Source organism: Thunnus thynnus, chromosome 11 (assembly GCF_963924715.1).
Source record: "Thunnus thynnus chromosome 11, fThuThy2.1, whole genome shotgun sequence".
Classification (NCBI taxonomy): Eukaryota; Metazoa; Chordata; class Actinopteri; order Scombriformes; family Scombridae; genus Thunnus; species Thunnus thynnus.
In genome coordinates, this window is record NC_089527.1 from 28716645 (window position 1) to 28744566 (window position 27922).

At 39.5% G+C, this 27922-nt stretch overlaps 1 protein-coding gene across 6 annotated transcripts in view; it reads left to right on the forward strand.

Moving 5' to 3' along the window:
- Positions 1–27922, forward strand: part of man1a2 (mannosidase, alpha, class 1A, member 2) — a 147617-nt gene that overhangs the window by 90480 nt on the left and 29215 nt on the right. For all 6 annotated transcript variants that reach the window (XR_010930680.1, XM_067604300.1, XM_067604301.1 and 3 more), the window contains 3 exons: positions 22380–22474; positions 24329–24452; positions 27015–27108. Coding sequence is in view for 5 of the 6 variants with exons in the window: in XM_067604300.1 (XP_067460401.1) it covers positions 22380–22474; positions 24329–24452; positions 27015–27108 (313 nt within the window). In the remaining variant the exon portion in view is untranslated. The remainder of the gene's footprint in view (positions 1–22379; positions 22475–24328; positions 24453–27014; positions 27109–27922) is intronic.

A 27922-nucleotide genomic window follows, 5' to 3' on the forward strand; every position in this document is an offset into this window, starting at 1 on the left:
TGTGTGTGTGTGTGTGTGTAAGCCTGTGATTGAACAGTGTTTTGCAATTAACAGGAACTTTCTGAACCTCACAGAACAGCACAGAGATGGTGAGAATGAAAATTAGGGGTCTGAATAAGAAAGCAGAGATTGCAGATTGATGCTTTATGTTTTTATTGTCTAGTAAAGATGGAAGGAGGAAGACAGAGAGGAAATGACTTGCTCTTTTTCTTTCTCGTCTTTGCCCTATCATTCCTCCGTTTCCCTTTTTTCTTCTTCTTCTCCTCTACACATCCATCCCCTCCTCTGCTCCCATTAAGGTCAGTAGGCAGATTTCGATTCTTGGTTTAGGAGCCGGTGGAACTTAAATCTGGCCGTGTATCTCCTCTTCCTCTTCCTGTTCTGTTTCCCTCGCCCTGTCCGTCCCATCCACTCCAGCTTTCATGCCCAACCAAGCAGGGCTCCCTCTGTAATGGGAGCAAATGCGTCAAATATGTGCTCAGTATGACGTCCACTGTGCTCTCTATTATAATTTTATGTGGTCTGTGCAAGTACTGGCCAACAGATTTCTAAGAAACTTTATAGTCATTGTAGACGTTTTACTTAAAATACTGCCGGAAAACATTTTCCTGATTTTTGAGTATCGACTTTATGAAACCCAATCCATTTCTAATCATGTGTTTGTTAGCACATGGCACCACAGCTGTCAGAATGCCCTGTAGCTGCTGTTGTAGCATACAAAATAGACAAAGATTTCTGTGAATGATATGGAGAAGGTGTTTTCAACAGAGCACCACACCTGTAAATTAATGATGGAGTAGTTCAAACTGCATTTGAAGTATTTTGGTCTGGGGCTGAAAAGTTGTTTCACACCAGATCCTCACTGATGCTCCTCTCTCCTCGAACACTACACAAAATAAAACAAGATACAAAAAATCAAATATTAGAACAGCTGAGAGACATTTTCTTATTATTGTATGTCAAATTTATAATTTGAATAACTTAAATAATTTTAATGGTGTCCATAGACTATGTATGTACTGTGTAGATGTATTATGTAGGAGTAAATAATTAAATTTATTAAATATAATTGGAAGTCCTTGATACGAGTAGGAATCAACAGATACTCAGTATGAAAAGCTGTCAAACGAGATTGAGTATAAAACGTCCCAAAATCTTATTAGCATCTTATAAAGCTCCATTATTGAGTGTTGTCTTGATGTCTGTCATGGTGCTTTGGCTTTGACCTGCAATTTTTATACCATTTGTGTCCTGTTTTTATTTAGCCTAACAAATAAAAAGCTGATTGAAATGGCAGAATTTAATGACACTTTTTTCCCTGATATACTGAAACACATTCAAAGTGAAAAAGCTTCTTTCTTTATTAGGAGAAAACTAATAGAATAATATAAGCTTTGCACAATGTTTTTTCTTGTTTTGTTTTGTTTTGTTTTGTTTTGGGGTTTTTTTTAGTTTTTTTTTTAAGTTGTATGACCATTCAAGATTCTCCTGAGGAAACGTTCCCTGCTAGCAAAAGAACAAATGACATAAAAAATGAATAAAATGAAAACAAAAGGGAGAACCATATTTTTTGCAGGAGCTTAAAGGACTATTTCTGACCTCAAATATATTCACAATTTAATTTTGGTGGACAGTTGAGGAGAAATTAAACATTTTCAGAACAGCCACAGTGTTTTTCTGGTTTGAACAAAGACCAATAACGTACAGTCACAGTTTACCGCGAAATAACAAAGAAGAGAGCTTCATATGTCAGTTGATTAAAAACTGGTCAAATGACCCCCAAATTTCCTATCAAACTTTGCCAGGCCACAGTGAGTGGTGGAAATATACGTTCTGACTTTTTGAAACTGATGAAAAGTGATTATGATGAATCATTATGGATAACAACATACATCGCCTCACAAGCAAAACTTAATGTCACTCCTATTCACCAGTCCCTTGCTCGATCCGACCTCCTCCACCCAAATCAAACTCAGTCATTCATCAGAGCCCACTGGAGTGATAATAGAAGCGGTGGGTGGTGGGAAAGGAAGGAGACGGAGCTCGGGAGGGCCGAGAGGAAAGACAGTGATGGAGGGAGAGAAGGAGAGGGTGGAAAAATGATGGCAGAACAGTGAGGGTGTTTTGAGGGGATGGGTACAGATAAATAGAAGGGAGTGGAGAAAGAAGATGATGAATGGTGGAGCGGGAAGAAAAGCAAGTGGGAATCATTCTTCACTCTCGTTAGACATGTCCTTGAGCAAGGCACTTAACTCCCCCACTGCTCCAGTCAACCAACATCAGAATAAATGGTTGTTACTGGGTAGCTCCCTGGGGGGAAATTGTGTTTAACCGTGTGAATATGAAGCAGTGGTCACTCCATGCATAGAGGGAAGCTAAGAGAAAGCAAAGAAAAGGAGAGATGATGTGGGAGACTGTGGGTGAGGAAGCAAGAAATTAGAGCAGGAGGGTGAACTGGAGCTCGAGGGTGATATTTTCAGAGTTTATCAGCATCTACACCAGCTGGATGTTAGCATGTCACTGGGGGATGAAGCTGTGTTTGTGGGAGGGAGGGATGAAGGTAACTGAGTCACAAAGACACGGTGAGGAATGGGTTGGGGGAAGGAGATGGGGAAGAGGGAGGGGGTGGTAGGTAGAGGAAAAGAAGAAGGAGCAGGGCTGAAAGGAGACATTAATACCCAAGGAGACTGAAAGAGAGCAGGAAACAGGGAAGGAGATGAGACGGACAACATGAAAGGGGAAGAGACTTAGAGAGAGAATGAGAGTGAAACTGATGAGATGCAGGATAAAAGACGAGATGGTGAGAAATGAAAATAAACACAATACCAAAAAGAAAAGAGACACACAGATAGAAAGACTAATGCAGCCACTGTGTATATTTGTTACTTCTTGTACTTTCCAGAGTTGAAGACACACCTGTGCAGATAGAAGCCAGTGATGGGTTTCAAAACAGCTACCAAAAGACTGCAGTTGAAAATAAACCAGCTGGCTAACACTGAAATGTTGATGAATGTGTGTTGTCTTTATAAATAAATGAAAACCTGGATATGTGTGTTTACATGCCACAGTATCCCATTTTCTATAAGGGTCTATCCAGATGTCCTAGTAAAGTCTCGTAAGGATACTAAGATATTACAAGCAACCATAACAGATGCAGCATACATCTGCTATGCGTATATGCAAGAGCACATTAGCTACTTGCTAATATACATACAGATCTACACACATGCCACACATACAGGTGTGTTGCATACAAGAGAGAGTCCTATTCCATCTTTATGTAGTGCTCAGTTCATTGCAGGGATTTGGATAACTGTGTATAATGTCAATCAGTTCTTATCAGAATCAAGACAGTAGCCCAGATTAGATGGTGTTTATGCAATTAAGCAATAAAAGATCTGATGCGCTCTCTAGCACTATCTAGAAAATAAATATTATCATTTTAAGCAAAGCATAATTTTGCACTGGAACTTTCAAAACTCTATCCAGATTTCTGAAACCAGGATGTGACGTACACATGCACCAACATATAAACTGAAAATTCCTGGCGCGCCGCTGTAGTCTATTGGTTATGACGCATGCCATGTAAATGCACCGTCCGTGGTTCAATGCCAGCAGTGGACCTTTGTTGCATGTCATTCCCCTTCTCTCTCTCCTCTTGTTTGTCTCCTGTCATATCTCAACTGTTGCTGTCCAGTAAACGCATAAAAATGCCCCAAAAATATATTAAAAAATAAATAAAATAAAACTGGAATTTCTCTAAAACAAATAATAATTAGGACACAAAACACAGTCAACACAAACACAGAGAGCTGTTTGGTTAAAATCAACCTACATCAGACTGAAGTCAGCTTTGACTCAAATTGTTTTGAGTCTGTAATGCTGAGGTGGCGTTTTGAATACATGATCAATGAAAGGGAAATTTCCCCACATTGTTCATTTGTATATACTACCCACATTCTAATGATACAGTGATGGTTGAAAGTCAGCAAAGTTTCCCTTTAAGAGCCAGTTAGCTTTAATCAGATTTCCCAGCTGGCTTTCCATGCAGACCTACACTGTGTTTATACAGGAAGCGTTCCAACTGTATTTCATTCATTTGTCTCATGTGCTTCTGACTGAATGGATATGCTTCTGTTTTAATCAACGCAGCTGTCTTCATGGGCTGCATAACTGCTTGCATTTCACTCATGTTACACGCATGTAAATGCAACCTAAAGCGTATATTTCACGCTTCAAGTCTATTTTCCTTTGTTTTATCCGCATCACCACATTTATTGTGTGTTAAGCTCTGAGTGCTTCCCAGACATGGGTGGCCTACACTCAACATTGTGCCTGTGTAGACACACAAATGGAGCACTTGCTGCTGCTGCTGCTGCTGCTACACTGCTAATATGCTGCTCACACTGTGTCTCCTGTGTAGACACAGTGTCGAGAGCAAATGAGTGTCAAGAATGTCAAGTAAGAAAGTGACAGATTATTGCCAGGTTGGGCACATATTTTCAGACCCATGTACAAACACCTCCAGTAGAGAGCCGCAGTAAATGACAAAAACGTGGAGGTTATCAAAAATGGTGTCCTCCAAGGGAACAATCTTCTTATAAGACCAACAGGTGTAGGTGAGATGCACAGATAAAGCCAAAGACAGCCTCATTAGATGAGGTTTTCTAGCCATTTGATACAACCAAACACAGAATGAAAATAGAGGAAGAGAAAGATAAGGAGAGATCAGTGAGAGAAAACTCAAGGAGAAACAGGTAAAAACAGGCTTAGAGCAATGAAAGACCACATTTAAGGAGGAAACAACAGTGAGGGAATAGGACAGAAACACAGACTGAGCATGCAAACAGAAAAAGGAAAAAGTGATTTAGAGAAAGAGTCGAGAGAGTTTGAGATCAGCATTCAGGAGGAGGACGTATTGTTCCAGCAGAGTCAAGGCAGAGCAGCGGTGATGAATTGTTTACTACTGTCCTTCCCTAGTTTTATTCTTTCAGCCTCTCATTTTCTTTCTATGTCTTACTCTCATATCCTCTCCATCTTCTCTTCTCTTTCACACTTTCTTATCTTCTGCTCTCCTCACCACCTGTCTGCTCAGATCTAATCGGATCATCCTGCTGCCAATTCTCTCCTGTATGTCACTCCCCTCTTTCTTTTCTTTTTTACTTCTCTGCTTTGCCCTCTATATTCCTCCTCCCTGATTTGTTCTTGTCCTCTCCTCTCTTCCATCCTATTCCCACCTGTGCTTATTTTCTTGTGTTTCTCAGCTCTCCTCACCTCATCACATGCATCTCTTTTCTTTTCTCCTTGTTCATCTGCTCCTTTGTCCTCTATCTTTTATTTTTATATTGTCCATTGGCCCAATCCCCCTTCTTTCTGTTTTTTAAACCTTTTGTCCATCTTATCCTGCTTCTTTACTTTTTTCCTCCTTTAAGGCTTTTTTTTTTTTTTAGACTTTCTGCTGTGTCCTTACCTGGTCCATCTCCTACTCATATTTTTGTCCATTTTCCTCTGCATCATTTCCTCCTCTTTATTGTTTTTTTTGGTATCCCCATTAATTCCCTTGGCAACGACTGCTCTCTCTGGGGTCTGTATTACAAACAAAACAAACAAAAAGTGGTTCATACAGTGTTGGTAAATAGTGAAAAATGTCTATACCAAGTACCCAGAGCCCATCATTACTCTTCAAGATGTCAGTTTAGTCTGACAATAGTTCAAAACCGAAAGACGAGAAAAAACAGAACATATTTACATTTTGGAAGTTGGATATTAATTTTTAGCCATTTTTTTCTTAAAAAAAACCAAAAACTTGCTTGAACAATTATTCGATCATCAAATTAGTTGCCAATTAATTTTCTGTCAGTCGATGAATAGATTCACTGACTAATCTTTGCAGCTCTGTGTTCAACAATAAAACTACATACATTTACAAAACTTTAAAATGGAACAATTTAACGGTTTGACAGGTAAAACAAAAAATCTATAATAATCTCAGTTAAAGGGGACCTATTATGCTCTTTTCCAGCTCTATATTTTTATTCTAGGACTCCACTAGAGTAGCTTTGAATGATTCACAGTTCAAAAAACTCATTTATCTTATACTGGCCCTTTATGCAGCCCCTCATTTCAGCCTCTATCTCTAACAGGCAGTTTTAGCTCCTGTCTCTTTAAGGCCCCCCTCCCGATGAGCCCACTCTGTTCTGATTGGCCAGCTTTCTGGAAGCTCGTATCAGCTCGTCTCAGTCGTGTTAAGTTGCCACCGATGCAAACCCAACATTTCCTGCTTTATTGCTTCTTATTAAAAGCTTTTAAATGACTGAATAATGGGAGACTTTTATTGTGAGGAATTTACAGGAAGTGAAACGTGTTCCTCACCAAATTAGCAGAGCTTTGTTAGTGGTGCCAAAGACCAGTCAACACAACAAGATATGGAGATATTTGGAGCTCTTTGTTCAGCGGATCAGTTTGAAATAATGTGCGGAGGAATAGTACAAGCAGAAACAGCCACAGTGATGATGATGTTTGATGAAGAGCCGCAGACAACCAGCACACCTCCAACAAGTAAACTATTTATTTTACTTTGCAATACTGTGTAATGAAGTTATGGCTCGGCGTGACTACCCCCCCAAATATGGCAAATAATAATGTTAGCAGAGCGGAGCAGTGAAGTCATGCGCTGTGCGTGGAGCAAATGTCCATATAAAGAAATCCATCACAAGCCGACGTCAACTCAGGCTGAAAGTAGAAAAAAACAGTTGGAAACCGAGCGTTCAGAGCAGTCTGAAGTTGGTGCTTTTTGCTCACAGGGATTACTTCTACATACGTTTTTCTCATTATTTGACACTTTGGCCAGTTTTAACATGAACATCTGTCATTTATGTAAATCTACATTTTTTTATATATATACATATCAACATCTAACATTATATATATGACTGAAAATAAGGAAAAGCACACTAGGTCCCCTTTAAACATCCACACTGCAAAGAAATCTTTTATTTCCCCTTGGGATTAATAAAGTACTCTATCTGTTTAAAGAAAGCCTATTTTGCTTATTTATTTTTTCAGGCCTCTCTTGAGGAATGATATCTTCAGCTGTTTCTGAAAACCTTTTCAGTAGATTCTTGAGATATAAAGCATGGCAAACAGTTCCAGTAACATGTGTCTCTCTACATTACTGTTTTCCTTTCATACACATGCTCTTCTCTCCTAAATGTTCTATTAAGTTCTTTTCCTCCTCCTGTTTTTGTTCTTTTCCCACTTTTTTCTTGTGTATCTTGCTTTCATCTGCATTTTTTCTTTGCCCCTCCCCTCCTCTCCACCCTCCTACACCCTTTAACCCTTTACCTGCTTTTATCTAAAAAAAACAACAACTATTGCTTCCTCCAGCAAACCTTTCTCCTCTTCCTTGTCTTTCCCTCTCCTCTGTTCCATCTTCTCTTCCTCTAATCTCACTGATGTTGCCTCCTGCTCAGCCATCTTTCCTCTTAAGAGAGCTCACTGTTTGTCCTCTTCCCTTCTCTCCACCTGTTTGTATTCCATCATTTCTGTTTTTTTGTCCCTGTTCCTCCTGTCCCTCCTCCTCTTGATGCCTCCTTCACCTTCTTCACCACCCCTCATTTTTCACTGTTTTCTCAGCACATTGCACATTGTTTTGTTTTTCCTGCATTTTCTCTACTAATGAGCAGTTTCTGTGGAGGCAGATACACTAGACACAAGTTTGGTTTAAAGCTGGTTGGTCGTATTCGGCCAAATACTATATTAGAAAACATAATTTTAGTAATTAGTTATTTTTTCTTATCCTTATTGTCTTTGTCCACATATCACTGTATCACAAATCATCTCCCTTCATAAACCCCAAACATTTATCATTTTATAGTTCACATGTATGTGATACATGCAGTCAGTCTTTCCTGCAGTTAGTGAGACAACTGGCACTGCATGGAGGCAACAAGAGAGACTTATGCTGGAATCTATACACTTAAGTTCATTCCTATGGTCGGTCTTGTTCTGAATTTAGATTTCCTGACATTGATGTCAGAAAAAAACTGCTTCTGAAAGGTATGTTGACCCAATAAAGCAAACACTTTCAGGGCTGCTTGGTGAAGGTTCTTCTTCTGTTGATATGTTAGCTGGACATCATCTCCTTTCCAATTTTGTGGGTTTAACATGTTTAGAAGTAGAAAATTAGACACAATGCTTTGGCAGCTGTTAGATTGTGCTTCAAAAGTATTTCTTCACCAAAAGCAGCTCAGAGCAGCAACTTAAAACTACTATTGTTTCCAAGTGAAGTTGCCGACTTTGGACACTGTCTTTTTACTCTAAACAAAACCCAGGAGACTATTTCATGCACTGAAGCTTGCTAATAGGCTTTTCTTAGTATTTCATATTTTATTCCAAAACAAAGGACCTGTAGGCACTTTAAAGCCTTTTACCATCCTTTGTATGAGCTCTTAGTACAGACAGGAGCAGGGACGATTCAAGTGTAGCATGACAGCTGGTAAAAGACTTCAAGCCTCATGGCATGGTGAACAAAATCCACTATAGGCGATGAGCTGATACTGGCATTCATATTGAGCACATTTCTGTGATCTACTGGTAAGGAAGTGGCACCCACTAACAAGTGACTCTCTGACAGTTCAAACATTGGCTTGCTAAGAGTCTATTCAACCCACCTGTCTGGGTAGATTGAAGTGATGATGAACAGGGTTATCCTAGCTTGGGCTTACAAACTTTGGATCTTATAAGATCTGGACATAAGCAGGCAGGAAGTGCTTTATCAATAGACTGCCGAGTTGTACGTTGGGAAGTGTAGTGATACAAGGTTTTTGGACACCTTGGCCACACCAGGGACTTAAAGTCAGGATATCTTGGCCTTGCTTCAACAGTTATGTCCATTTGCTTTTTCAAGTCAAGTCAAATGTTTTTATAGAGCACATTTAAAACAACAGTTGATCAAAGTGCTTTACAGAAAAATATAAAAAATACAGTCGAAGAATTAAAATAAAACAAAATAAATGTACATAAATTGAAATAGACAAAATGAACAATTTTAATATTCTATAAAATATTTGATGAAAAGCGATTTTATAAAAGTGGGTCTTTATTTCATATGTTCCTTATGACTCCTCCGACTTCATGGAGGTTCAATAAATTGCTGGATCGCACCTTTAAATGTGAATCATCATCTGAGGTTTGAAGCACCAATGCAGCAGTGACTTTTAGAAAGGCGACATCTGTATGCCATGTTCACTGCTGTTAGTCATTCCTTTAATGCTGAAATGACTTTTTATTTTACACATTCTGCTCCATTCTCTCCCCCTTTATTATTCTTTTATTCCCCCCCTTTTTACCTGTATTAACTTCAAGGTCCATTTGCCCACATCTTTTTATCACTCCTCTTGCAAAAATCTTTCACTCTCTCTCTCAGTGTCTTCCCCATCCTTTTGCAGCCACAGTGCAGCAACAGTTAAGTGAGCATGTGGTGTAAAAAGTACATCACTGGCAATCATTCTGGTTACCTGACACGCTGAGATTTATTTTTGTACATACAGTAGATGTGTATGGATTTGTCACAGTGGGGTCAGACTTGGAGATGTCCCTCAGTTAGTTATTCTGTTGAGAGTTTCTGTTTCTGCATTTTCAAAACTGCTTTGATATTTTTTCTGGTTTACACACACTGTGCATGTGAAGAAGGAAAAACTGCAATGGACCTTTTCTCCTTGTTCTTTTAAACAACAAAGAAGAGGGACTGGAATGACGGGGATGATTTGAGCGAGGAACAGCAGATTGCGCCGAGATGCAAGGTCAGGGGAGCAAGCCAAGCCCTCTAATGTAGGATAATGAGATGAGAGCATCTAAGAGAAAAGCTGCAGACTCTGCAGGCATAAATGCTACAACCCAACCACCTTGTGGACAGATGGAGGGAGGGAGGGGAGAGATGGAGAATGACAGAAATTAAACATTAAATGAGGGGAAAGAGTGGTGGAGGGACAAAGGGACAGAGATAATGATGGTGACGGAAGAAAAAAAAAACCAGAGACGAAGAGAGGAAATTAGAGGGCGAGTGGGTATAACAGAAGGAAGGACTTCAAGGGCCAAGGAGCAAGAAGAGAAAGAAAAAAGTGGGAAGCAGAGACGGAGGGAAGTGCTTAGTTTTGGGGGCTTATGAGAGATGGAAAAGGTAAGAGAAGGAGATGAGAAAGCCTGAATCAAACAGAGGACGGATGAGATGGAGGAGAAATGTTTGGATGGCGGCAGAAACGAAACAAAAGGGAGGGAAGGAGGGGAGACAAGGAAACAGGAAGATGTTCAGAAGACAGATAGCGAAACAAAACGTGGTAAATAGCGAGAAAATAACAAGTCTGTTTATATCCATTCCTTTGTTTTGTCTCTGCCTTCAAAGTGCCACCAAGACTTGTGATTTGAAGCCTCTCCCTCTGAGGACATCCAGCATTTTTCTCTCAGCCATTTCCTCACAGTCCTGTCAGTCTTGCTTCTTCGTCCTCTCTGTTCTCTCCCTGTGTCTCTTTCATTACCCCAAACTTTACCTCTTTTTTTCCTCTCACTCTCTTTCTGTCTGTGCAGAGATATAGAGCTTAGCTGTCTGTTGTCCAGGGATTGGTGACTGCCGACTGCAGTATATCCACCGGCTGGCAGTTTCATCTCACCGGGGAGCATTTCACTCTATCTCATTTTTTGTCAAACACTGAATCCTTCAAACGAATGCAGGGCATCATACTCCCTCTTACTGTCGGCCGCTATGCCACTGCCCAGCAGGAGGGCAGGGAGTCATGTGGGATGAAGGAAAGAGAGAGATAAGCTAGCATTGTGATCGCCATGAATGAGCTGGTTTAGTGATCCTAAACGTTACTCTACGGAAATATGGCGAGAAAATTTCAAGACTACGCAAATTTCAAGTCTGTGTAAGAAGGTGAATATGCCAACACACACTCTGAGACAACGCAAGGAGATGTAATAGAATAAATATGAAATTGGCACAACGTTCTAAAAGCCTCTGTGCATCCAAACATCACATTGCAACAACTTGAAGCTTTCTACTTTGAGAGTTTGAGAGTTCAGACCTCATGAATAAGACTCACTCCATTCATTAGTTTTGAACATAGAGGGTCGGAGTAGATAATGCATGCTGCAAAACTAGAAAGAGAGTGTCTGTTGATGCTCTGGGAAATAAGACCCTTTGCATTGTTCTGATGCTTACAGCTTGTTAGGACAGCTGCATGAGAGTATTCTGCTTTAGTTGTCAGCAGTCACTGGCTAAAGCTTTTAGGGTGTTTGAGTGCACTGTGAAGAATTGTTTCAAGGAATGTAGAATGCCTCATGATCTCTCACTTGTAGAAAAAAAAAGTTAGATAACAGCCTCAAATCTTCTGGAAAGGCTTTCCACCAGATGTTGGATCTTGGCTGTAGGGATTCGCTCCCATTCAGCCACAGGAGCATCACTGATGGTTGGGCTATAAGGCCTGGCGTGGCAGTCCAGTTCATCTCAAAAGCGTTTGATGGGGATGAGGTCAGGGCTCTGTGCAGGCCAGTTAAGGTCCTCCACACCAAACCCAGATCCCTTTTTCATTTTGGATCTTGCTTTGCGCACAAAGGCATTTTCACATTGTGATAAGAAAGGGCCTTCCCTAAACTGTTGCCACAAAGTTGGAAGCACACTCAAGGCTCTACAGTGCAAGAATTTCACTCACATATGTGAGTGAAAATTATATGAATACAGAACTATTTATATGAATACAGAACTGGGAAAAACTGCATTCTCCTATTATTCTCCTTATAGGTGGAATAAGCTTCAGGACTCCCTTAAATTAGACACATTTTTATCCCTACATACATTTTAAGATTAGGTTGGATGATGTTTTATATAATGATATATAATTATAATTATAATGCTCCTGTTTTTCTTGATGTGTCTGGATAATGTACTTATATTACTGTCATTTTCTCTTTGTTCTTTTGTATTTTATAAGTCATTTATCTTGTGTTTGTGTTGTATTTATGTTTGGTATAAGATTGTTGGTTTTATACTTGTTATATGGCTTGTTTGGTTGTGTATTTGCAGGGCAACATTGTAAATGAGTGTGTTGCTCTCAATTGGTTTCCCCTGAGTAAATAAATAGAGGTACCTGTCTAAAATAAGAATGAGCAAATGTGAAAAGACTCAATCAGCATTTCATATGTTCTGCTGCCATGAACATTTATTTTACTGTTTTATCTCATTTCAAAGTTGTAGCTTCAGGTTGTGAACATTTATTAGTTTGCCACTCAAAACTGGTTCTGTCCTCTAAACCTTCAGGTTGCATCTGAATCTTTTGAGTTGTAGTTATTTATAACTTTAGTTTCCTCAAAAGTTGAATTCTAAAACTAAATCACTAAGGGATTTGAATGGATTCAGATGTGATACAATACTGAAGTCAGATTCATTAAGCAGAGTCATGACTGGATTCAGTTTGGATGAAATATTATCAAACCCCCAGCCTTGCTGCAAAACCTCAAAAGAATTAGGAGCCTCTACACAGTTTGAAAAGGGTTTTCATTAATCAAGGACAGTGTATTCACAGTGGAATCTTTTCTTTTGTCAGGTCCCCTTTACATCCTATATTTTGAAATTCTTTTGTAAGCTCTGTTAAATCAGCTCGCCCCTGTGCACTCCTAATGTTTAATATCTAAAAAGAGATGAAATAATGTTATTTCTCAAAACAAATTACTGTGCACAAGTGCCCCTGTAAGCCTAGAGCCCTGAAACTACTATTTAAATATCATTTGACGCTTTTGCATTAAGAAAATCCTAATTTGTATTAAACCATGGAAAACAGCCCTACACCAAAGAACATCAAAATTATGTTCATACATTTGGCTACATAGTCTACATACAGTGTGAAAAATTATAGTGGTAGAACATATGCTATGAAAATGAATTAATCTGTAGTGACATATGCAAAAGGAGAAAAAAAAGAATTGACAATATCAGTACAATTTTCACTATCTTTGACTTTGTTTCCAATAAGAGAGCAGCACATATTGAGGCCACCCCAGTTGTTTCTAGCAACAGTCAGTCTAACTTCCCCTGGGAATCCTTTTCCCCCGTTGCAGATATTGCTGTGATGACATGCTCAGTAACTGTCTGCTGCTGTGCCAGCAGGCAGGCCCACACTCACTGAGAGAAAGAAATGCCAAGATAGTGGAACAAACAGGAGAGAAATTTTAATTTCATCCCAGCTTTACAAATTCCACTGTGCAAACAAATGACTAACCACGGCCATACAAAGCTAATACAACAGGTAACTGTTGTAGATACATTTTAATGTGGATCCAAGGACACAATCATTTAATCTGATATATTGAGAATGCAAAGGTACAAACTCACATGGGGAGGAGAATTGGAAAGAGAAAGAGGTTAAAAGACAGTCCGAGAGGTGTGGAGTAGGGAGAGAAATGGATGTAGAGAGGGAGGAGGATGAGAGAAAGAGTGAGAGATTTTTGTAACAGAGATGACAAGTAGAAAGATGTGGGGAAATGGACCATACACTGAATACAGGAAAAGAGAAGAGATAAAGGCTAAGAAAATCAAGCTAGGAGGGAAAGAAGAGAATGATGTAGTGTGGGAAATGAAGGCAAAGATGTCTGTATGAATTAGTGAATACATGCAGGTGTCAATGTAAAAGTTCTGATTTTCATTAGCTGAAGAGCTGCTGCACTTCATCACCTTCCTCAAAAGAAAATGAACACTCAGCACTAATGAAGGATCATAATACAATTACAAAGATAAACTTCAACTCAACATCAAGCAGGCGTAACATCACATTGCTATTATTCATTACATTTTGTTGTGGATGCCACACAGTGTCGGAACTGTTTCTGACTTTGTAATCGCACTTTTGTGTGTAACTAACTTTTGTGTAACGTTTGTCTTGCTTTGGAAAACAAAACAAAAATGAATACACATTTTTCTCATAAAAATTATTAATAAAAAGTATTAATTTAATATTTATTCACTTATGGTTATCCATATTTAATTCTCTCTCTCTCTCACACACACACACACAGACCTGTCATGATAATTGTAACATCAACTTATTGTACGATATATTGACAGGACCTTGATCATTTTTGCCAACATCAATATTGCCCACTGTGTTTACATGCATGTTTGTTTACATAAGAATTTTAGCCAATATGATGCCAGAATAAACAGCAGTCAAAATAATCCAAATTAGATATTTTTTAAAAATCGTTCAGCCCTAATTTTGAGTCCGAACTTTAACAATATACCACACACACACACACACACACACACACACACACACACACACACACACACAGTGTAGTTCCCTCCTTGTGGCATTTGGAGGCTTCATGGTCCTTGATAGTTGCCAATTTTAAATTTTTGCTGCCGACAATAAAGCCTTTTGTTTGTCTTGCTGCTGGCTGAAGCATGTTGCAGGCAGTGGGAGCAATCCATTGACTGACTATTGTCATGAAAACTAGCCAGTCACGTAACTCCCCGCTGTCAGCTTTTTAACTCTTGGTTTGTGAGTTGTCTCATCTTGCCTAGATGTACCAACATCGGCCGCTCTCTTTACACCTGCAATGTAACGCCACATTGTTGTAAAATAGTACATAAGATTAGGCTAGAAGCTCTCGCTAGCGTTCTTCTTCTGCTGATGAAATGTGTGGCAGACTAGACACAGCAAAGCATCGCTGCCCTCCACAGGTCATTTGTAGAACAACTCCATTGAATGCCTAGCTGCCTCATCTGTCCACAGGGACAAAGATAGTTTGGTAACATGCAATAAAGTATTACCTAGAGAACTAATGCCACATACAGTAGAGACAATATAGGTGCCTCATGGGGGAGAACTAGCCTAATTTGTCTCAGGTTCAGGAGATCAACCACTAGATGCATCGCAAGTGCACCATTTCATGTAATGCTCAATAAAAAAATATCTGTCAAAGCTAACAGCAGTAATTCAGTATGATGGCAACAAATGAGCTAATTTGATGAGAGTGTCTGAGTTTACTCCATGGCAGCACATCTTTGTGTCTCCTACCTTTGATGCAGGGCCATTGAATACCAAACAATATGAACAATGGATCAGCTGATGGTGAAGTGGCATGACAAAGTATGAAAATGACATACAGTAACCACACAGACACAGCGGGTGACTTAATCCTGCTGGCCCTCGGGGCCCTTCTTACCAAGCAGGCGCATTCAGCACATTTCACAGTCTACCCCTTAATCCCTTTAGGAGGCTCCATTACATGTCAACAGTAGCCTACTCCTGTGTGTGTGTGTGTGTGTGTGTGTTGGTGCACTGTTTTGTGTGTATGTGTACATTCTTTATTGTGGTGTGAAAAATGCTGATCTTATTAAGTTATTTAGGCTACTGCTCAGTATTAGTCTTTTTAACATTTAATTTAATGAACATCATTTTTATTCATCTATGTATTCTTGGCCAGTAGTCCCCATCATGTGTTTATCCTCACTGGTTTTTTAACCCGTGGGGACAATAAATCAGTTCCTCCGAGGGATTTGGAATAAATTGTATTTGTGTTGGTGTAATGTTTCTATAAGTGACTTTTTGCACTTCTAAGCATTTTTGCTCTGTGTGTTTCTGTCTGGACTCTCATATCTATCAGTGCCTGCTTTGCGATTTCGGTCTCTACCAGCTGCTTGCAGTTTACAAATGATATCCTCATGTGTAATAACTGGATCACTGGCTGAGTTTAGGAAATGTTTGAGTGGCGGATTACAGCTCTCCCTGTCCCTGGGATGTAACATCAATGTACCATTTGGCAGACGCTTACATCCAAAGCGCCTTACAGGACCATTACACGCATTCTGAGCACGGCTGGTCCCAGTAGGAATCAAACCTCTAACCCTGGCAGTGATAATGTCATTCTCTATCAAGAGTGCCACAAAACCACCATCTCCCCCAACCCTGCCATACTCAAAATCTGCTGTCTGGGAATTTGGCCCATCGACACAAACAACTGTTAATCCTGAAAGAAGGAGAGAATGGAGAAAAGAGTGATATTAATAAAGTGATGGAGGGGGCTTAAAATGAGGAGAACGAGTACACTGCTAATAAGGTGAACAAAGAGATGAGCGGAACAAGAAAAATGGAGGAAGAGAAACGGGAGAGAGAGTTGGGGCGGAGAGATCAGACCAAAATTGCAGCCTGACCTTGTCTTGTGTCCCAGTGGTAAGAGTATATTCATGAAAAGGGTTTGTATGCATGTATGTGTGCATTGGTGTTCAGGGAAAGAGTACATCCTTCAGTGATCGATTTTGAGGTGTGCAGTAATGCATTTTAAAAGGCTGAACACTAAAACTGTCAGCCCTGGAGGGAGAATGATAGAAAACAAGTCAGGAAACGGAACCGTACAGACAACAAACTGTCTGAGCTCGTCCTCTCCAAGGATTTTTACCTCAAAGCTCTCAATATCCTATTCTCAACTTCTTGCTACAGTAAATGTGATGTCAACAAGATAGATGCATGTATCAGGTCATTGTGCTGCTTGACTTGGGGATTTTTCAGGGAGGAAGAGGACACAAACTGCACTAAATTTTTTTTGACAGCTTAACAGCGGTAAATAGCATGCACATTAGTAGAACAAGAAAGGTGAAGTGAAAGTTGAAAAACTTTGATCCGGTATGAAGAATGCAAAATAAGGAAGTATAATATATGTATATATAACTACACGGTGCCAGACCTTATTCCACCACTTGTGTCCAGGTTGTAATATTGCAACAAATATTGGATGGATTACTATGACTTTTTGTACAGACATTCATGATCCCCAGAAGATGAGTCCTTCTGACTTTGCTGATCCATTGACTTTTCATCCAGCACAACCATGAGGTTGACACTTGCTTTTAGTTAAATGTCTAGACAACTATTGGATGGATTGCCATCACATTTGGTACAGATACCAAGCTGCCAGGAACAGGGCAATGGTGGCACTAGCTACTCCAACAGGAAATGAGCTGGAATGGATCAGCGGAAATCTAGGACGTGCTTGCTCTCAACTGGCTTTATGGGCCCAAAAAATGCAGAAGCATGAGGAAGCACTGCCAAACAAAATTTTGACACAATCCTTAACTAAGAAGGCCTGGCTGCCTTTCCCTGAGAACAGCCTTTTCATTCATCGATGCCTTCAGATGAAAGCAGTGGAGGAAGATGATTATCATAAACTGTAGAGTTTTATCAGTGAAGGCGGCTGGTCATCTCCTCTGATGGGTCGTTGGGATCCTGTCCTTTCTCGATGACATCAGCAAAGGGATTGCCAATAAAATGCAATGGAGTTTGTTAAGGGTCTCAGTGCAGCCAGCAGGCAGGCCACCAATCAGTGGAAGGTTTATGATGCCTCGGCAGACATGAGTACACACACACAGGGCCTGACACATAACCTTATAGGCCAGTCACATGTACTTATTCGTGAGATGCAGGGGGTGATAACAAATAGATGTGTTCTGCATCAGTCTGCCACCAAAGCTTTAAGCAGAGGTGTGCCGTTATACAGGTTTTACTGTGTCCTGTGGTAAATCATACTGATGGTAACACTGCCAACATTTTCTCACCATTATTACCATAACTGCATTTTTTTTTTTTTCCAAAGGGCACCTTGAACACAGCACTCCTGCTTTCATTGCTCCTGCTAAGTTTTATTTAGCTTAGCCACAAAGGAGTCCCTTATTACTCAATCAGCACATCATCGTCTGTGTAGTTCTAGCTACTGTGGCAATGGCTTACTATGCTAACATTAGCATGTCAACCTACTGAAGCACAGATAGTGTAGGCAGAGAGAAGGAGCATGCATTTTACATAACAAAGTAAACCCGTTGAAACTGGCTAGCACATGACTGGTATTTTTACTTGAAAAATAACTAAATTATGATTCATCGTCGATTCATCAACCGATCATGTTACAGAAGGTTGATTGCCTATCGCACTTACCTAGTAGGTGTCAAACTTCATGTTAATGCGTGTGCATTGGGTAGACTTTAGATTAATTTGATGACCCCCACTGCTCTAAAATTATGCCATTAAGGATAAACCTGTGTAAATCACACAAAATATAATATTTACGCAATTATTTTTTTGTGTATTTATAACTGGATGCTGTTTTCCGGTTTCCTCAGCTGGTTTCTTTATGATTAGTTTATCAGTTTATGATGGACCCGCAAGGGATGAAAAACAGGTAGTGGAAAGCGATGTAGCTTGAGCTTGCGTATACTCTGCATGCAGTTTTCGGGAGTTAAGTAAGGCATTTACATATGTGTGAACAAACATTGTGTTACTGATGTGCTGAACATGAATTTTGTACGGGAAAACGTGCATGATTGACCTACAGGGTGAAAGCAAAGTAGTGTCTGAGAAAGACAAAGTCGGCAGTCAGCATGAATAGACTTTTATAATTAGTTCCTACATGCATTTGCACATGCAGTTTATCCATGAACAGTAATGACGTGATATAGCAAGGCTTGTGATTGACCCAAGGACAACGATACTCTTTCTAGAAAAGAAACTCATTTTTGTACTTCAGAGTGGAGAGCAAATCATGTGACTCACCACAGAAAGAAGTGAGAAAATGAATTTGATTCAGTAGACCACTGTGTTTGTGCGTCACAGTGTCCTAATAGCAGTCTAATAGGGAACACATCATTAACACAGCCTTCGGATACTTCAGGTAGATGGACAAGACTGAGCTGCTTTTAGAGGTAGACAGAGAAGGATGTAATTTGTTTTTTTTCCCATTTTCATAATTGGTTTGGTCAGAGGTGCTGCTGTGCTGTGGGTGCAGGGCTTTATGTTTTTCTCAGTTATACAAGGCCTATACAAGATAAGTGATACAGGATGTGTGGCATCGAAGTTTTTTATTAAAGGACAGGTTCACAATTTTTCAAGTCTTAAAACAGCAGTCAGGTGTTCTAATGAACATTGAAATAGGTTTTTCTCGCTGTAATCCTCCTGTTCATACTGACCATTAGAAGATCCCTTCATTGGGGCCAAAATCCACAAGACAACTTCTGTACAAAATTGTATTTAAAAGTTTGTCTGAAGGTAATATGAAGCTTCAGCTGTCCAAATGAGTCAAATCAAGTAGATATCTTTCAACGTTACAATTTATGTAATGTTTTAGTGCCAAAGTTTCTCTTTTTGTTACTATACTTCCACTGCAGCTCAACAGGGAAACACTGTCCGAGGAAACAGAGACTGATATCCACTTGATATGACTAACTCAGACTGCTGAACCCTCGACAAGCTTCACATCAACTTTTAAATGCATTTCTGCACAAAATGACTGTGTGGACACACTGTGGATTTTGGCCTCCATCACTTACACTGAAAGCACATTTGAAGGGGATCTTTTAATAGCCAGTATAAACAGGAGGAATGATTACAGCGGGGAAAAACCTCTTTCAGTGTTCATGTGGACACTTGACTGTTGTTTTAATACAGACTTGAAAAATGTGTGAACCTGTCCTTTAAGAGAGAGTCCCAAAGCTCACTGCAGGTCACTGCAGATATAAACGTGTTACTCTTGCTTTGTTTCAGAGTAAAACCTCAGTTACATGGTACAGAGTGAATTCTCTTATCCGCATTTATTACTTCTCATTCTGAATGATCTAATAAGGCAGAGGAATAATCTTTAAAATGGCACTTCCCCAGGGATGTATGTCGGATATTGAGAACATAAAGCAACGCTGCATAAATCTGTTGCCTCGCACATAAAGTTCCTTGTGGGCAGCTTCAGCTCTTCCTGTGGTTTTGTCAGTAGTAGAGCTGAGGTTGTGTGCAGAGGGTCAGGTGATGCTGGTGTCTTCTCAGAGTCCAGTTTAATCGCACTGTCCATCGCTATGATGTTCTGTGTGCTTTTACAAGCACAACAATGAAAACGTATGAAGACATGAACCAGTACACAGAATCTAAGAAACATTGACACTGAGCAGGAAGCAAAGTAATTGTCAATCATGCCAAACTTAACAACAGTCCTCCTTTTAATTGTGGTACTTTAGATGTGTTTGAGATTAGTACTTTTGTCTTGTAAAGTTGCAGTATACGGTTTGGTAGGTTTGGGCTAGAACATGGCAAACATGAAGTAAATTTACTATATTTCAGTTCTAATAGAAGTATTTCAGAAAAGTTTAAAGAATAATATTGTGATTCTGCTGTGGGTTGTGACATTTTTTAGAATGATAATTTGTTACTGACACATCACTATTTTCAAACATGTGTGTTGGCTGCGTGGACAACATCTATCCTCAGGAGTGATATGAGGTAGAGTCTTGTCTCAGTGTGTAGTCTCCTGTAGATATCAGGCTAATTTTTATCCCTCTCTCTCTCTTTGATCCCTTCTTATCCTCTTGACTTTTTTTTTTTTTTTGCCTTTTCCTTTTTAGCTCCTGCACTGTTCACACCGGATTATCTCGACATCTGTTTGACTGCCACGTTGTTCTTCACCTCCCCTCGTCTGTGTCTCATATGTGTCCCATGTTTTAGCTCTACAGTTTGACCTCCGAGTCATCTGTAAGATGTCCCACTGGCTGCTTAAGTATTCTGCAAATACCAGCATGTGTTAATTGCTCCCGCTTCTTTTGAGAGACAGCAGGAATTTTCCATAGATCTGGTTTCTCTATAAAACTGTTGGGCCCTGACAGATGGTGTCGATGAATCAGCCTCTATCTGCCCTGTGTTGAAGTGCTTTTCTCTGCGGCTCTGCTCCGCCCGACTGTTGTCTACAAGTTCATTTATTCCCATTTATCCCACCACTGGCCTTGATAAATAAAATGTACTTTGCAATACTGGGAATTGAAGATCTTTTAAAATAAAAAAAATAAAAAAAGGCAGTGGCCAACAGTCATTTTCTTTTAGCTTGTTGGCTTTTATAGCAGGTTTGTCATGATGCAGAAACAATTAAAAACATATCAGTGAGCCACATTGTTGCATATTCCTTCAACATGAAGAGTTTGGGGAAGGTAGTTTTAGTCTACAAAGTCACTTTTTACTACCATAATGATTTGGAAAACTCTGTAGCAACTTATCCACAGCATATTTGGTGTGTGTGTGTTTGTCAGCTCTGAGTAAAATGGTTCAATTGTTCATTGTCTCTAGGCAACAGTTGTGTCAATTGCTTAAATTGGATCAAGATTTTCTTCACCACATGGGTCATTAATGTCATGTTTTTATCAACTGTCAGAAGCCAGAATGTTCATACACCTTATATCTTGCTGTGTATGTCTGCAAATAATTGACTTTTTCTAAGAGCTTTTGTGTATTGTTTAAACATAAATGTGACAACTTTGTATGGTAACATTTTTGTGGGATTATTACACTCTTTTGAAGTTACACTTAAATGAAATTCCCACTTGAATAACTCAAAATATTCTGGAGCAATTTTTCCTCAATTCAGTATTTGCAAGCAAATGGTACTGTAATAAGAAAAGAAAAAACATGTCTGCTGGTGAAAATGGTGATGTAAGTTCAGCATGGTGATCTTTGATAGTTCTGTGAGGAAAACAAAGATTTAACAAAGACATGAAGTCTGATCTCTTATAGGGCAACATTTAAACTTTAAAAAGCAAACTGTTTGCTTTTACTATTATCCTGAAATGTTTCTCCTTGGAGCAGTTTTTTTTATTTTATTACCCCTTCTACAACAACATTTTCAGCCTTCAACAATGCCCATATCCAGTGAGTTCAGCAGCAGAATGACATTAGTTTGCTTTTATCTGTTTGATTGACATGCTGAGAAAAGAACAAGAGCTACAGCAGTTTTTTTTTTTTTTCTGGGCCTTCATCTGTCAAAAGAATGTAAGAATGTGTGTAATCTCAAAACCAACACATGTTCATTTCTCCACATCAGTCTGTATAAATTAGATGCCAGTCATGATAATAGAAATCCTTCTCTGACTGTGTACTTTGTACTTTTTTTCTCTCACTCTGCTCAGTCAATGTAGTTTGACCTCCAAGCTTTTCTTTGGGACATTTCAGAAATGTTTTATGTTACTGCGGCACAGTTTGAAGGGAGGTTTTCGCATTTATCAGGCTGCCAGTTTACTCTGTAAATCTGTTCAGCTCTGACACTCAGTGGCCATCATTTAGCAATCGTCTGTCTCCTGACATCTCACTCCTGCCTTATTTGCCTTCATCCTGCATTTGTTTTAGTCGGCAGTTGTTTTATGCTCGTACCTGTCAACTGTTTGACGAGAACATTAAGCAGGGAATGTGGATGGTCTGCAGAATATTCCGAGTTAACATGATAAAATGGAATTTTAAAGTGAACCAATCTTGAATTTAACACTCTCTTTTTCTCTTTTCCTCTCTCTCTCTCTCTCTCTCTCTCTCTCTCTCTAGGTATTCAAGCTGAAGGCGGTCCAGCTAGCTGAGAAGCTGCTTCCTGCCTTCAACACGCCCACAGGAATCCCCTGGGCCATGGTCAACCTTAAGAGGTCAGTGATGCTGCCAGTGAAAATCATCTCTGGTAGCTAACCTGAGATGACTAAAAAGTGTGATGTGTCACTTTAAATCACAAACAGTTGACAAAGCAGAGTGTGACTCCACGTGACTTGATTGACAGACTCTCTTCTGCATGAGTGGTGTGTCTGTAAACATTTTAGTTTTTTTTCTCTTTCCTCCTTTTTGGCTGGACCGGCCACGGACCAGCCCTATAACCAGTGATGAAGTTGCACCATTGGTCGGCCGGCTGAATATTGGAGTTTCCCTGTTGGCTGTTGCTCTTTCAAAATAAGTCAGCACGAGAATCAGCACTCACATATCTTGCATATCACTGCATTAAACACCGGAGCTGAGGGTCAGAGATTGGAGCAGGGAGGACAGTGGCTCTGCGTTGCGCTGCTGTCCTCCACGTCCATCATCTTGCGCTGATTCATTTTGAAAGAGCAACAGCCAATCACTGACTCTACCTTTAAATGTTACATTTTTGCCTGCCTAATGCATTCTCAGATATGTTCAACATTAGTTATCTCACATAGCCCTGGCACACTGCCCTGTGCTGTAAGGGCAGGACACCTTACGCCTCATCACTCTCATTATCACATAGTTTGATGACCTGGTGTTATTCCCAACGTAGCTACACTCAACCTCAACCTGAAAACATGTCAGAAACCTGTAGTCACCCTGGTAACCTCCAGTCCATAATAATTGTTTGGTTTTCTCGTCATCCCAGGCTGAAGTGTTAACATTACAAAAGCATTTCCATCCCTTTCTGTTCCTCTTTTCAGTTTCTACTGCCTTTAATTTCTTTAATTGTACCTGTGAGGAGAGTGGGAAGGTGTGTGTGTGTGTGCTCACTCCACCTCCCTCCACTCCCTGCTGTGCTCTGTGCGTTATCAATGTACTTATTCATCGAATGAAACAATGAAATGAAATAAAATTGCTTTATTAATCCGCTGGATACTTTGTTGCTAAGCACCCGCCTCTGTGTGCGAGATCAGCATCCTGTCATATGAATTGGCAAGTGGCTGTGGATGTGGGTAGAACAAGAGAGGGACTCCTACTCTCGAGGTAATTCTGATTCGTTAGGGAGCGGACGCTTTGTGTTTGACTTTTGTGTTCTTAATCTCCCACCGGACAAACACACACAGAAGAAAACTCATCAACACATGTTCATGCATACACAGATGCCGTCAGGAGCAATTGTTTGCAGAGACATTGAAAACAGGCACAAGTGACACATCTCTGTTTTTTTCCACTTGATTGGACAGACATAGTGCCTCACAGCATCATGCACACCCACGCTCTCTACACACACACACACACACACACACACACAGAGGCACAAACCCAGAAGTCACAACCTATTAATGTTCCATGCACTCATGTGTAAATATCACTGTGACCCAGAGAAAGTGCTGCACAGGTACACAACCTGTTACTGCAATCAATCCAAAATGGGTCTTTATTATTTACAGGACAGTCAAGGCACAATTTGTTTTTTTTTTTCTTCATTTCACATTTGTCTCTAGGTGCTCATCTCCGGGGATTCTTCATAGTCAAAATTACTATTCAAACTTTAAATGTATTTTTTTGTTTTTGCCTGATGTTCCATTGAGTTCAGACGGTTACAGGCTAGAATAAGGGATTTGAAATCTCAGAACCTGGAAAAGTATGTGTTGTCATAATGACATTATGAGCAGGTAAATATCTTTATTACTCCTTTATGTTGGGTGTATAGAATTTTAACGTGTTTGTTTGTTTGTTTGTCCACCCCACCTCTCTTTTTCTATATGCTCTCTCTCCTCTTGTGTTCACTCTGTCTTCACTCCTCTCTCTCCCTCCTCCAGCGGTGTTGGCCGTAACTGGGGTTGGGCGTCAGCTGGCAGCAGCATCCTGGCTGAGTTTGGGACTCTCCACATGGAGTTTGTTCACCTCACCTACCTGACAGGGAACCCCGCCTACTACCAGAAGGTAGCACTCTGAAGGAATATTGTTTATGTCTGTGTGTGTGTTTCGTCTGGGTGTGCGTAGTTCGTGTAAGCATCTACTGCAGCATGTCTGCATAGCTTTTTTTTTTTTTTTTGCATGAAATGCTCAATGCAGAAAAAAAAAATTGACTGAAGTAAAGTTTCATGCCATGATTTATTAATGTAGTAAGAATGGTGATGACATTTACTTTTCTTGCACTTTTAATACATTTTTAATAAAAGTTTGCATAGTGCTTTAGCATAAAAACAAAGAAAAGTAAGACGCAGGGATTAAAGTTCTCGTCGCTCAGTGTAGATCTGAGGGGAAAAAAGGGGGAGGGGTTGAGAGAGAGAGAGATAACTTCCTATTCATTCTCTCTCAATTGTGGACTTTGATGATGTAAAAAAAAAAAAACAGTGAGAGAGTTGTCACACTCATATATAAAGAACGTTTCTATATCTATGGTCACATTCACGAGCCAATGGGATTGTTTACAGCATGTGTGTGCGTGACACAGACCAGCACCGCATATCTAAACACAGAGCATCGCTCAACTTTAGCTCATAGTTTCAAGTGACAGTTCAAACAACGGAAGTCCACTTGATGGAATAACAACGTTAGGATTAATTTTATTGATGTTGAATGTTCAATCAGTGAAAATTAGTTCAAATAAACAATGGAGAGATACATAACAGTTTCCTACAGATGGTAGCTGGCCAGCCAACCTTTGCCTTGTGCAAGTTCTTGTTTAGCCTACTAATTGAAAGTAAAAAACACATTATTATTTTATTATTATGATTATTATTATTATTAAAAGAAAAGAACATGCAGATGGACGTTTCATTGTGTCCTGCAGGCTGTAGGACTAACTGTTAGCCTGTGTATGAAACAGTGAGATCTGAACAGGCTATCTCAGCACTCCTTGCACTCTTCACTTCTTTGCACTATTTGTATCCTGTTTACAGTTCACAGAAGTGGTTTCATCTGTATACAGTCATTCTTTGCATATATTTCTGAAGATTGTTGTGTTGTTATTCTGTGTAAGTACACTGAGAGCCACTAAACCGGGGTCAAATTCCTTATATGTGTAAACATACTTGACATGATTTAACATTACAGGTTATTTACTACTGAAGGCTGCAGCAATTTTGATTAAATGTTAATTCCAATTCTAATCTAATTAATATCCTCTAACGAAGCTGGAAGTTGTGCAGCTGTTTGCTGTGTTTAATACTTTGGATTTTGTTGGGCCAGTTGTTGAATAGTGACAGATGTGATTTTAAATTGTCATTATTCGTGTTATTTAATTTATCATTTAAGTAACTCAGTGTTTACTTGATCTTTTCTTTTAACTCCTAATGTATTCTGCTCTTATTTTGTGTCAAACATAGGGTTACAAGGACACATGGTTATGCACAGTATATACAGTAGTGAGTGAAATGTATTTCACTTTTGTATTTTAGACTAAAATAAATATATATAATTTGTAGGTATAGTGGGTATTATAGTGTTCTAATGTAAAACAGGTTACCTCAATCTCCCCACAACAGATTTCAGTCTGACTGGTTTATCTGCAGACCTGATCTTCATGATGGAGTGTGTTCACTCTAGCTAACGTTAGTCCAGCTGCTGGAAACAGCTGCTCAGCTGCAACAGACACACAAATGCTGTCGCTCCAACTTTATCAGCCCATTTAATGCTATCGTTAAAATGCATTTATACCCAGAGCAGGTGAGTGTTGCTTATACAGTTCATCACTTTTGTGTTGATTTTGTTGGGAGCATGTGTAATTAGAGTCCTGCTGTCTGGCACTCAGCTCTCAGCCTGCATTAATCGAGCAACTGCTTCTGTTCAAGATGCTAGTTTAGCATGAGCCTCAGATAGCTTGATTTTCACAACTTTATGCTTCAGAGTTCATCAACATGACACAGTAAGCAGATCTATTTTCTCTGTACTCGTCGGCCCAATTTGCAACAGAACCAAGCCGATGTGACATTTCTTAATAACCTAAACATGGGTGTGGATGTGTTTTTAAGGCCAGGCACCACAGTTGAATAGGGACAAAAATAAATCTTGTTCCTCTATCAGAATGAAACTGATTAATATAGACCCACTTACAGTATATTTCTGTATTATAACCTTTTATTTTTTTGTCATGAAATTATGCAAATTGGGTAAACTCATTAAATAGGTCAGAACAAATATAGCATTTTCAGGTGTGTTGTCTTCCCTTAGTCTTATGTTAATAATGAGAAGAATAAAAATAAAAATCTATTTACTGAAAAGTGATGTAGCTGTTTGATTATTTGAAAGAGTAAAAACTGACACAAGCTTTGCAAAAAAGAAAAAGTATCAGTTTCATTTCGTCGATTGAAAATAGCATTGAAATGACAAAAAAGAAAACTGTCAATAGAAAAGTTGTTCAAAAGCATCTTCTTCCCTTAAAACACTGTTGGTCCAGAGTATTTAAAGTGGATGGCTGCATTTGAGAACAGCAGCAATGGTTATGTGTGGAGTGGTGTGAAATCTCATAATGTTACATATTGTGTGTTGTTTTCATCACAGGTGATGCACATCCGGAAGCTGCTAGCCAAAATGGACCGCCCAAACGGGCTCTACCCGAACTACCTGAACCCCCGCACAGGCCGCTGGGGGCAACGTAAGTACATATCTTGGTTTAGATAATATGATGAGAGATGTGAAGAGTGGAAAACAGCAGAGCTTGTTTCAACCAGTCACTGTGCCATTAAATCACTGCCTTACTGTATATTACAGTGTTTACACAACTGCTGAGCTAAATACCTAAAATTTGTACTTTTATGCCCTTTTGTGATTATAAGGAAATAGAAATGTAGCTTAAATAGCACAAGCGGAGAAATGTAATGTTCAATTCAATTATTTGAAGTTATAGGAAGAATGCATTTATGTTTTTATCATTTAATTTGAAAAATTCTCTAGAATTCTATCACTGATTTACAAGCGGTCATTTGGGAAGTGTATCAAAATGTTCTTGTGAGCTCTAAATGACGGTGTACTCTGAGGTGCTATGAGGAGAAACAGGAGATATTAACATTAAGTGAAGGAAAGAGAAGGAGTAGAATGGATTCTCTTTAATGAGAACAAATTGAAGGGAGTAGAAGAAGATGGAAGAGAGGGAACACAGTATGCCCAGTATATTGATTACATTTTGGCGGTCTGCCCAGGGAAATTAACAGCTCACCGAATGAATGTAGATGTGCAATGACACACTATTCTTGCTCTGAAACCTGTCTTTTCTCATTAAAGTTGTTTTTGACAAATATATAATTAAAGCTGGTGAGACACCACATGTGTGGGTTAGCTACACCTACATCACTTCAGTCTTTCACCCTGCTTGACACATTCTGACGAACAAACAGTGTAATTGTGGTCACAAAAATGGAGAGGCAGAAAAAGCACAGCCTAAACAAACCTGCAGCAACCACAGGGATATT